Here is a 12232-nt window from a genome sequence, read left to right as displayed (position 1 = left end):
TCACTGAGCATTTGTCAACAAGCAATCTGTTTGAAGCATTTCAGTCTGCTTTTAAACCAAATCACTCCACAGAAACAGCTTTAGTAAAAGTGGTAAATGATCTGCTGGTTAATGCAGACAATGATCGCACTTCAGTTTTATTACTGCTGGATCTAAGTGCTGCGTTTGACACTGTGGATCACTGCATTTTATTAGATAGGCTTGAACATTTTATTGGAATTACAGGAAATGTTTTATCATGGCTGAGATCTTACCTGTCTGGGAGGTCTCAGACTGTTAGTTTTAAAAATGATCTCTTTGAGACCTGTGCAGTGAGGCATGGGGTCCGTCAGGGCTCTGTACTTGGACCATTGCTGTTTTCTATGTACCTGCTGCCTCTTGGTGTTCTATTACGTTCTTTTAATGTAACCTTTCATTGTTTCGCTGATGACCTGCAGCTTTATGTTCCTTTAACCATTGGAAATTGTGCTGAAGTCTCTAAACTAGAATCTTGTCTATCTGCAATTAAGGGCTGGTTATCAGATAATTTCTTGCTCCTAAATAATGATAAGACAGAGTTGATGGTCATTGGGCCACACAAATTTCAGCACTTGTCCCAAAATTTAATCTTGAGAATTGATGACAGTGTCATAAATTGTAGGGACAAGGTAAAAACCTTGGGCGTGTGGTTTGACATGGTGCTCTCGTTTTAAATCTCATGTAATAGAGATAACAAAGACCGCCTTTTATCATTTGAGGAACATAGCCAGACAAGTTTTGTCAAGCGACACTGCAGAGGTTCTTGTCCATGCATTTGTGTCTTCTCGTATTGATTATTGCAATGCTCTTCTTTCTGGGCTACCAAAGAAAAGTTTTAGAGGTCTACAGATGGTGCAAAATGCAGCTGCTCGCATTTTAACAAGAACTGGGAAATTTGAGCACATTAGCCCTGTTCTGAGATCTCTGCATTGGCTACCTTGTCAGGTTCGAGCAGATTTTAAGGTCCTGCTGCTCACCTACAAGGCTTTAAACGGATTGGCACCTTCATACCTCTCCGACCTTTTACATCTTTACGTTCCATCCCGTGCTCTCCGATCTCAGGACTCTGGCCTTCTAAAGGTTCCTAGAGCCAGAAAAAAGACAATTGGAGAGCGTGCTTTTTCTTTTCGTGCCCCGTTTCTGTGGAACAACCTCCCTCAAGATGTTAGGCAGGCATGCTCCGTGGAGGTTTTTAAAACTAAGCTGAAGACACATTTGTTCACTTTATCTTACAAGTCTTAATTCCTGGCTTTTAGTTTTTAAATTCTTACTGTTTTTAACTTGTGTTGTGTCTTTTACGTGTATTGCTATGTATCGCTTTTTATTATTTATTTATTTTTTATCTCTTTAGTTTTAAACAGTTGTACAGCACTTTGTTTGAAAGTGCTTTATAAATAAAGTTATTATTATTATTATTATTATTATTATTAATCAGTTCACAAAATGAAAACATAGCAATAATTGTCACTTAAAATTAGAGCAGCTCAATTACATATAATGTAGTAAGGCACAGTTTTAAAAATATTTAATCATGTATATGAGTTTCTTTTGTTTTTGTCTATTTTTTTTCTATGAAGCACATCAAAGACAAATATTCAAGCCAATCACTGGAACACGTTATGAATTGATTTAGTTTATTTTTGTCAAGAAAATATTGAGTCAAATGCAATGCTTTCTGTTTCTGCTCTCACTCAGGACAGTGATGTTTATCATGCTTCTGTGGCTCAGGGCCAGTTGCAGCACTTGCAGGAGTCCCAGTAGATGAGACCAGGCTGGCAATGGTGCAGGTAGGTGTTTCCTTGGAAGCACTGGAAGTAGGTGGTTTTGTCAGCTGGGTTTTCATACAACCCATCAGGACGGCCACGGCAGAAGTCAGCAGCAGGATCCTTAGTTGTGGTAGGGCGTGGTGTAGTGGTAGGTTTTGGACCAAAGCCTGTATCACAGGAAATTGAAAAAAGGTTATATGCAGAAAGTGACCAAACTTTTGTTTTTATTCTTTTGTTTCTTTCTGCTGAGAGTCCTTAATGACCTTCTTTTATTTGCTGACTCAGGGTGCTCTACGGTCTTAGTTTTATTGGACTTGACATCTGCCTTTGTTACGCTGGACCATAATATCCTCCTAATGAGGCTTGAACATACAGTAGGCATAAGGGGTAGTGCCTTTAACTGGTTTAGATCGTATCTATCGGATAGGTCCTACTCCGTCACTGCTTCTTTTCCTCTGTTGCTTCCCTGTGGTGTGCCCCAGGGATCTGTGTTGGGCCCTATGTTGTTTTCATTGTATGTGCTCTATCTTCTCTATCTTCGAGAAGTATAATATCTCCTTTCACTTTTATGCTGACCATATTCAAATTTACTTTCGACTGTCTGATGACATTTCGTCGCCAGTACACTGTCTGCTAGAGTGCTTGAGAGAGGTCCAAGACTGGCTCTCTGATAACTCTTATATTAAATGAGAAGAAAACAGAAACAGTGTAGTTTAATAACCATATTCCCCGGGGCCAATTTGCTGATACTCTTGGACCCCCTAAAACCCCCACCTTACATTTACGAATTCTCAGTGATTTTATCCACTAGATTACGCTGAGATGCTTTATTTCCTGTTTTATCTGTATTGATTGTTTAACTAGCATTTCTCACTTGTTAGTTTATTTGTACCCTGTTATCTGTTATGTTTTAACCTTGTTGTGAAGCACTTTGGTGTACCTTTGGTTTTACATCTGCTATATAAATAAAGTTGTGTTGTATTCTATTGTATTTTATAAACGCTGAGTTAGCTGAATTACACCACTTACCCATTGAAATCCTGAGGTGGTTGATGAGAGGATAATCTCCAGCTGAGCAGAAAGATCCACTGAAGTCATCCATATCCATAGTCCACACATGAGCACCTCCCAAATTGTGGGCAGTCAGCCACTGGACCTGCAGGACAGCCAACAAAACTGATTATAATAAAAGTGGGCACAATTCAATAGAACAGAACAAATGCAAGAACTTGTCTTATTTGAGGCATATCAAACCTGTTTACCTTGGAAGAATAGCTGCGCTGGTCATCATAGCCCAACCAGGAACTCCCATAGGTGGCATATGGAACCTCTTGCTCAGAGATCCATCCAAGAGTAGCAGTATTAGTGAAGTCACAGATCTGGTAACCCAGAAACAACACAGGCTTTTGGACTGACATTTTCCTTCTTAAGTGGATTAATGGTAGGTGAAGAGGTTCTTGCATAGGGCTTTTCTACTCTACTTGAGCACTCACAGGGATTTATGAAACATGCATTCATACAAGCACCTTTTCCACACCTAAATGCTTTCTATCTAACATTCACACTTTGATGAACACATTGGAGAGCAACATGGGCTTCAATACCTTGCCTAAGGATACTGGACCAGCCAGGGATCAAAACACAGAGCTTCCAATTAATAGATGACCTCCTCTACTTCCTGAGCTACAGCCACCAATCATGGAGTAATAGGTGACTTACAGCACAAACAAACTTGAGCTTTTTATGAATGTGTTATTGTACCTCATAGAAGGCCCAGAAACCTTCAGTGCGAGTGTAGGGTCCAGCACCTGCGGGCCCATTGGCTGGTGCTCCCAGGCCATTTGCCCCACCGCTAAGACGGAAGGTCCTTCCATAAGTAGGGAAACCTAGCAGCAGCTTTTCAGATGGTGCTCCCAGAGAGACCCAGTGGGCTATAGAGGAGTTCTACAAAACAGGGAGACGAACATTGCATAAAGCTTGTGTTAAACTTGTTATGTTACATTTGATTGGATAACCTTTATCTGAAGAAGAAAGCGAGGACAGATGTAGATGTGATAGTGTGGTTCTTACTATGTTGTAATGAAGTTGTATGCCAGAGTCCACAGCGCTCTCATACAGTGGGCTGTTGTGTCCAGTTACTGGATCCCAGTGACCATGGTAGTCATAGGTCATGATGTTGATAAAGTCAAAGTGTCTGTTGGGTTGGAAATTTTTGTTCAATACATTTGTTCATTTGTGAAAGACACAGACCATATGGGACCTTTGTGGTCACACAATACATGTAAAATTGGGCTCTGTGTCATTTGAAATAAGGAACACTAATAATTAATACTAATGAGTTATTTGCTAATGCTAAAGTTCAGTAATGGTGAAAATTTTGGGGGGGATTCCTTACTTTCCTGAAAATATGTACAAATGCTGAAATCAAGCTTACGGTGCAATCTTGGCGACCTCATATGCTCTATCAACAGTCTGAGGAATTGCAGCAGCATTGGCCGATAGCAGCAGCTGAGTTCTCTTGTTTTCTATGGCATCAGCCTCGAATGCTTTTACAAGCTCCTATAGGGGGAAAGGGCAAAAGCAACGCAGAGCCAGTCAGAGAAAATTCTGATTACAACAGTGAAGAATGATTATTCTCAAAGCAATGCACTGTTATGATAAAGGGTTTTTTGGGTTTTGTGAAGAAAAGGTGTCAGTTGTTACATAAATACAGTAATGTATAAGTAAAGTAATGTATATTGTAAACTGTTAGGAAAAAGAATGGTGACAGAGGCAAAATGAAAGAAAACACGGTAGGGTACATTCATCCTTTCATCAACCACAGGGTACAGAATGTAACACAAGAAACAAGATTTCCAGTGCAGTGTTATTTCAAGGTCAAAGACACACAGGACCTTATTTTCATTTAATATTTGTGAGGTTTAACATATGAGACCATGGAGACACTGAATGGATTGCTTATTATTGGCTGCTCTGTTTTACAAGAATTATTTCATTTCATCAACAAAATTTTGCAATGCAGTGATCAACAAAAATTCAACAAAAAGCAACTTTTTGAAATTAACCCAACCAAAAGAATCCAGTGGTAGAGAAAACACTCGATATTCAGCATCCATTCATTTTTTCCTGCTTATTCAGTTCAGGGTCCTGCTGCTACAGGGTGAGAGGCAGGTTACACTCTTCGTAGGTCACCAGTTTTTCACAGGGCTAACACAGAGACACCATTCACACTCATACTCACACCTACTGTCACCGCTAACAGCGCTAATCATCATGCCACAATGTAGTCTAGCTTCAACATTGCATTTAAAATTTGAGGCCAGTGTGAGCTGTGTTTACCGTGACCAATAGAGTGAACTTCTCCTTGTCACCTTCTGGGCTACCATTGTGTCCAGGATATTCCCAGTCCAGGTTTATCCCGTCGAAGTTATGGGCGTGCAGGAAACTGATGGCAGACTTGATAAAGAGTGCACGATTCTCAGAAGTGGAAACCATAGCAATGAATCTGGTGGGATGCAGGGAAATATAAAACATGACATCTCGTCTACATGAAAGTAATAGAGGTAGATATGAGATCTGAGAACTGGTGACGGTGAAACTCACGGGCTCACTCCATTAACAGTTCCTCCAACAGTCAGCAGAGTCTTCAGTGCAGGGTTGCTGTTAGCAGAGAGCAGGAGACACAAAGACATAACCTTAAATAATTAAGGAACACCTGACTTCCAGTCAGATTGCTGTCATCGTTGTGATCCCAATTATTTCTAAATAATTACAAATATTGTGACAGAATTCAAGGTTACTCATCCTTCTTATTTAAATGTTCTTCTAAAAGCTACTCTGCTGAAAGAAGCTGCGATGGAAACACTGAAACGTGGCTTTTGGCTTAAAAGTGGTTGCAGGCTAATATTAAATTGTGGTTAATACTGGTGCATTGCACGACTGAACTCACACATTCTTCAGGCTGTTAAGGCTCCTGTACAGCTCCTCATCATTGTGCTCAATGGGGCTGATCTGGTTGAAGCTGTTAATGGTGGCCAGAGCATAGATGACATGGGTGCACAGGAAGGGATCGATGTTATCTGGTGTGAATTTGCCAGCACTCGGTCTGTACTGGGCCCAGTTGGTCATATGGCACACCAGCTTATTGGCTGAACCTAAGGGCAGATAGAGCAAAGACTCGTTGGGTTTATTCTGAAACGTTGATCATGGTGGCAAGACTCGGTCAATGAACACAGGTACTTACAAATGTGTATAACACACAGAATGCCCAGAGCTGAAAAAAGGAAACAAGAAAACGTGAAAATCGTCGCTTTTGTTATTACTGTTGTTAGATATGATTGTTAACATTTTAGCTGATGCCCGGTGCTGGTAAATTGATGTGTTTTAAATGCCATGCAGCCATCTGCCTTGTTGTTGAGAAACACCATAAATCCTTAAATCATCGCCTGAGCCGTGATCTCTAGTAAATACACGTAATCTTTATCCAAGATAGAAGGATAGAAAAAAATACAGAGTAATTAAAATAACAATAATGATGAACTCAGTATTATAATGACGATGCTCTACCGCTCAATAAATTAACAAGGAAAAATTAATGGAAGAATGAATGAACGTTATTTACCTATAAGGAGTTTTGCCATGTTGTGGTCTGGAGACTTCCCTGGTGTCCTTCTGTAGAACTGAGCTTCTGAGTAATTATAAATCAGTGTCATTAGATACTTCATCCTACACGAGTCACAAAATCAGAGCTTCAACTACAATTGCTCCTTAATTAGTCAAATGAACATTACCTGAGTGAAATTTTACAGATTGTTAAAACAACACAAAAAAAAATCTAAAAACTAACTGAATCCTTAATTTGAGGCTTATGTGTAGTTGCTAGTATGTGCACTACAATGTACAAACAATATTCCCAGTTGCAGCAAAATACTAGCTGTGTACAACACAAATCAGAACCCGACTGAACTCATCGATCTCATTACCTTCCAGCAAGGCACACTGGAGCAGACTTCAGAGCTTGATGGAGTTGGACAGATTTATATCTTACTCATTCATGACTAATAGAAAGTATCAAAGTGCAAGTGATAAAGATTCAGGATGGTGGGAGTCTAGGTGACGTGCCTAATAACCCCCCTTCCAGGTAAGACATGGTAAACCCAATCAATAATTTGACTTGGAAATGAGCTATCAGATCAATAGCTGACATTGCAATGATAAGCATAATCAGTACTGTATCTATTAATTAATAACAGCAAATTATCCAGCCATACATTTTCTTCTGGTTAACCACTTCAGGTTTGTCTGGGTGCTGAAACCTTTCCCAGCTGTTAGGTTGAGATCAACTGTAATGATGCAGTGTGTGCAGAATGTTCATTGGCTGTAGATTAAAGTCAGAATGCAAAGCCAAGTATTTAAAAACTCTTATATCCTTATATAATTATATTAATTTAGTACTGGGCACATTTCTAAAAATGTGGGACTGTGTATAAAATGGCTGTAAGTTAATGCAGCACCATTTTAAATCCTTTGAATTAAAGCTGAAAGCTGATTTAATTTAAAACAGAGACCAACAGTGACACAATATACGACCCTGGAAGAATGAACATTTTCAGGGATTTCTATGAAACTTTATATTCACCACAAATAAATCCATCTAAAAATGAAATTAATCATTTCCTTGAAAAACGTAACTCTTCCAAAATGACTAGACAGTCAAGCAATGGCACTGGAGTCCCCACTGACGCCAGGTGAACTCCAGGAAGCCCTGATAAGTATGCCCAGTAATAAGGCTCCAGGTCCAGACGGCTTTCCAGCAGAATTCTACAAATAACTCTGGACAATTCTGCCACCAGTATCCCACATGATGTAGCAGGAATTCATGGAAAATGGCAGACTACCAACAAATATGAACTCTGCAAATATTAGTCTCTTGCTAAAACCAGGGAAAGACCCTGTATCCCTCAAGCTATCGTCCAATATCCCTTATTAATGCAGACCTCAAAATAATCTGCAAAGCTCTCTCAAAGAGACTAGAGGAGATAACCCCCCTCTTAATTCATCCTGACCAAACTGGTTTCATAAAAGGTAGGCACTCATCAACAAACACATGTAGATTACTTAATTTGATACTGTTCATGCAGAAAAAACACTGAAACCAAAAAATTATCTCTAAATGCAGAAAAAGCGTTTGAGAGCGTTAACTGGAAATTTTTATTTGCAACTTGACACAAATTTGGTTTGGAAACTCATAAACTGGTTAAAAAGTATTATACAATTTTCCAACAGCTTGTGTCAGAACAAATGACCAGACATCCTCCAGCTTCTGTCTCCTGAGGGCATCAGGCAGGGATGCCCACTCTCCCCTTCACTGTTTGCAGTGTTTTTGAAACAGTAGCAGCAGCAATTAGACAGAATACAGTGATTAAGGGCATAATATGCAAGGATGTAGAACCTTTTACTTTCATGTAGTAGCCTGACTACATCTTCTAAGGTATTAATATCTTTCCGCTTCTTTCTTTTTGGAGGCTCTGAGATGTTGCTTTTCCTCCAGAACTCACAAACCAATCTCTCTGAGGTAATTACATTAATAAACTATTTTTCAAGAGTTTTCAGATTATTCGATTAACTGGTCAAAATCTACAGTTCTTCCGATTAATTGCTCCTTCCATAATTCTTCTTCTACCCCACTGTAACCTGGGAATACTCAATATTTAGGTATTAATTTCTGTCCTAAGCTTGCAGATTTAACTAAATTAAACCACATCCCACTAATAAAGAAAGAAGAAGGTGATCTGGCTAGATGGAAATCTTTACCCATATCACTCATGGGAAGGGTCGCTGCAGTAAAAATGATGGTCTTGCCAAAAATCAATTATTTATTGTCAATGATCCCGAACAAACCGTCACCAGACTGGTTCAGATCTTTGGATTCTCATATTTCTAAATTCCTTTGGAAACATAAACTCAGTGTATCAGAGGACCAAGGATAAAGGAGGATTAGATCTACCTAACTTTCAGCACTACTTCTTAGCCAACAGGCTTCAGTTCATCTCAGGATGGTTCAAACACACTCTGTTAGATGAACCTTGGCTAGATGTAGAACAAGCACTATGCAATAATCTAGAGATTTCAGACAATTTATCAGCTCAAACATCAAACGACATGAATGCTTTAAAAGCATCAGCATCACCTCTTCTCAGACAGCATGGTGGGAGTTTCTGAAGTTGACAGAGTCTTCATTAATCCCATGCAAACGTACACCTATCTGGAACAACCCTGACATATTACAAAACATTAATATGATTAATTTTCCAGATTGGAGTGGTAAAGGAATCAAATACTTAGAACATATATTAGAAGGAACAGAATTTATCTCATTTGACGGACTAGTTACACAATATAGAATAGAATAGAATAGAATAGAATAGCCTTTATTGTCATTGTACAGAGTACAACAAAATTGGAGTGCCACTCCCTTGGTGCAAGTTTCAATAATAAATATAAATGTAAAATATAAAAAGTACAAAAAAAACAATCGTAAGTACTCAAACAATAGTATGTACAATATATACAGGATAGCAGCATTAATATAATGACAGTGACGGTATGGAATAGGTTCAATTGTTTTTGTGCTTATTTACTACGGTGATAGCTCTGGGAAAGAAGCTATCCCTGAATCTGTTTGTCCTGGTTTTATGTGACCTGTACCGTCGGCCTGACGGTAATAGTTCAAACAGTTGGTTGCTGGGGTGAGAGTGGTCCTTGATGATATTGCCAGCTCTGCTGAGGTACCGAGAATTTGCAGTGACCTCCAGGCTGGGCAGAGAGCAGCCAGTGATCTTCTGGGCTGTGTTGATGACCCTCTGCAGTACTTTCCTGTCTGCAGCTGAGCACCCTGCATACCATGTTGTTATGCCGTACGTTAGGATGCTCTCTATGGTGGCTCTGTAAAATGTCACCAGCAGCATCTCCTCCAGGTTGTTCCTCCTGAGCACTCTCAGAAAGTGGAGACGCTGCTGGGCCTTTTTAACCACCGCTGTAGTATTTGCAGTCCAGGAGAGGTCATCAGATATCTGCACGCCCAGAAACCTCATGGAGTGTACCCTCTCCACACAGCTCCCGTGAATGTAAAGTGGGGCCGGGTCTGCTCTGCCCTTCCTGAAGTCCAAGATAAGTTCTTTAGTTTTCGTGGTGTTCAGTTGGAGGTTGTTAACTGAACACCACTCAGTCAGTCTGTTGACCTCATCTCTGTAGTCCGACTCATCCCCCCTTGAGATGAGTCCAACCACTGTGGTGTCATCCGCGAACTTTATGATGGTGTTTGAGAGATGGGTAGGGGAGCAGTCGGATGTGTAGAGCATAAACAGGAGGGGATTCAAAACACATCCTTGTGGAGACCCGGTGCTGAGTGTGATGGTGCTGGACCGGTGGGGGCCGAGTCTGACAGACTGTGGTCTATTTGTCAGGAAGTCCTTGATCCAGAGGCAGATGGGGGTGGAGAGTCCCAGGTGAGACAGTTTCTGGACCAGGATCTCCGGGATGATATGATTGAATGCTGAGCTGAAGTCCAGAAAGAGCATTCTCACATAGCTTCCTCGGTGCTCCAGGTGACTCAGCGCAGTGTGGAGCGCTATGGTGATAGCGTCCTCGGTGGAACGATTTGTCCTGTAGGCAAATTGGTGGGGGTCCAGAGTGGGAGGCAGACCGGCCCTGATGTGCTGACAGACCAGTCTCTCAAAGCACTTCATCACTACAGGCGTAAGTGCAACAGGCCTGTAGTCATTTGGGCTGGCCACAGCTGTCTTCTTGGCGATGGGGATGATGGTGGAGGTTTTGAGGCAGGGTGGGACGGTGTTTGATGACAAGGAAAGGTTGAAGATTTTAGTGAAGACTCCGGTCAGTTCGTCAGCACATGCTCTGAGAACCTTTCCATGTATTCCATCAGGACCTGCCGCCTTCCTGGGATTCACTGACCTTAGAACACACCTCACTTGGTGCTCCCTAAGTGTTAGTGTGCCAGTGCTGGGGGCGGGTGGAAGTGGTGTGGCAGCTGAGGGCTTGGTCGTCTCAAAGCGGGCGAAGAAACAGTTTAGATCCTCAGCCAGCGAGGCATCAGTCCTAGATGTTGCCTGGTTATTGCTTCTGTAGTTGGTAATGTGATTGATCCCCTGCCACATTTTTCTGGGGTCGTTGTCAGCAAAGTGATCTTCAATCCTCCTCCTATAGGCAGCCTTAGCTTTCCTGATGCCTCTACTCAGGTCTGCCCTGGCCGCCCTATACGCAGCCCTGTCCCCTGACTTGAAGGCAGTGTTGCGGCTTTTTAGGAGGGATTGCACTTCGCTATTCATCCAGGGTTTTTGATTTGGAAACACCCTGACCCTTTTGTTGACGGTGACATTGTCAACACAGTTCCTGATGTACGAGAGTACAGTGTCCGTGTACTCCTGGAGGTTGTGGCTGGAGAATAAATCCCATACAGTTGTTGAGAAGCAGTCCTGCAGTTGAGAAAGGGCTCCTTCAGGCCAGGTTTTTATTGTCTTTGTCTGGGGCTTTGTTTTTCTCAGCAGGGGGGTGTAGGTGGGGGTGAGGGACATGCAGAGGTGGTCAGATCCAGCCAGGTGGGGGAGGGGTGTCGCTCTGAAAGCATGCCTGATGTTTGAATAGACATGGTCCAAAGTGTGTTCTCCTCTCGTAGCAAAGTCCACGAACTGGACAAATTTAGGAAGCACAGTCTTTAGGCACGCTTTGTTAAAGTCGCCGGCGACAATAAAAACCCCATCGGGGTGGGCAAGCTGTTGTTTGTTTATGGTGTTGAGCAAGAGGCTGAGAGCCGTGCTAACGTTAGCATCCGGCGGTATATAAACAGCTATCACAATAACTACTGTAAACTCCCTCGGGATGTAAAAAGGTCTGCACGAGACTGCCAGAACCTCCAAATCAGGAGAACAGTGTGTGTGAATGATCCTGCTGTTACAACACCACTCGTTATGCACGTAAACACATAGCCCCCCTCCTCTGCTTTTACCTGAGTTGCTGTTTCTGTCATGCCGGTGTAGCGTGCGGCCTGCTAACTCGACTGCAGCGTCGGGAATCAGCGGGTGGAGCCACGTCTCCGTAATAAGAATAATGCTGCAGTTACGTGCAAAGCTTGTGTTGGCTATCTGTAGCTCCAATTCGTCAAGTTTGTGGGTGATGGATCTGGCGTTCGATAGGAAAAGGCTCGGAAGTGCTGGCCGGTGTGGATGTTTGCGTAGCCTAGCGTCTGAGCCCGACCGGCATCCCCTCTTCTGCTTTCTTTCCCTCCGTCGCCTTCTACGCTTGCTGGGCGGGCAGACCATCCACGGTGACCCTGGCGGTCTCGCTATCTCCACCAGGATGTTGTGTGTTCGCTGATAGTCGCCAGAAACAGACAAACTATATTTAAAACCTAGATCAATTAGGTTCTGGCG

The 12232-nt window shown here is 42.0% G+C and overlaps 1 protein-coding gene across 1 annotated transcript; it reads right to left on the bottom strand.

Moving 5' to 3' along the window:
- Nucleotides 1–1656: 1656 nt before the first annotated feature.
- On the bottom strand, nucleotides 1657–6819 carry LOC309707010 (acidic mammalian chitinase-like). Its single transcript, XM_082534091.1, has 11 exons — nucleotides 6406–6819; nucleotides 6028–6057; nucleotides 5734–5938; nucleotides 5388–5444; nucleotides 5124–5289; nucleotides 4219–4343; nucleotides 3855–3978; nucleotides 3546–3728; nucleotides 3047–3163; nucleotides 2814–2940; nucleotides 1657–1951 (listed from the first exon to the last, which is right to left on the bottom strand). The coding sequence occupies exons 1-11, from the start codon at nucleotides 6506–6508 to the stop codon at nucleotides 1743–1745; spliced, it is 1446 nt and encodes a 481-aa protein (XP_082390217.1). The 5' UTR covers nucleotides 6509–6819; the 3' UTR covers nucleotides 1657–1742.
- Between the last annotated feature and the right edge of the window lie 5413 nt (nucleotides 6820–12232).

Source organism: Aulonocara stuartgranti (genome assembly GCF_965226115.1).
Source record: "Aulonocara stuartgranti genome assembly, chromosome: 5".
In the NCBI taxonomy this organism is placed as follows: domain Eukaryota; kingdom Metazoa; phylum Chordata; class Actinopteri; order Cichliformes; family Cichlidae; genus Aulonocara; species Aulonocara stuartgranti.
The sequence above is the reverse complement of the archived record's forward strand: the minus strand, read 5'-3'. Positions and strand labels throughout refer to the sequence as shown.

Bases quoted from the DNA above. Each gene is read 5' to 3' on its own strand.
- LOC309707010 (XM_082534091.1), bottom strand. From the start codon at position 6,508: ATGAAGTATCTAATGACACTGATTTATAATTACTCAGAAGCTCAGTTC. The intron at 5,939-6,027 runs GTAAGTACCTGT...ATCTGCCCTTAG, and splicing joins TCTGTGTGTTATACACATTT to GTTCAGCCAATAAGCTGGTG. The intron at 1,952-2,813 runs GTAAGTGGTGTA...CCTGTGATACAG, and splicing joins CCACCTCAGGATTTCAATGG to GCTTTGGTCCAAAACCTACC.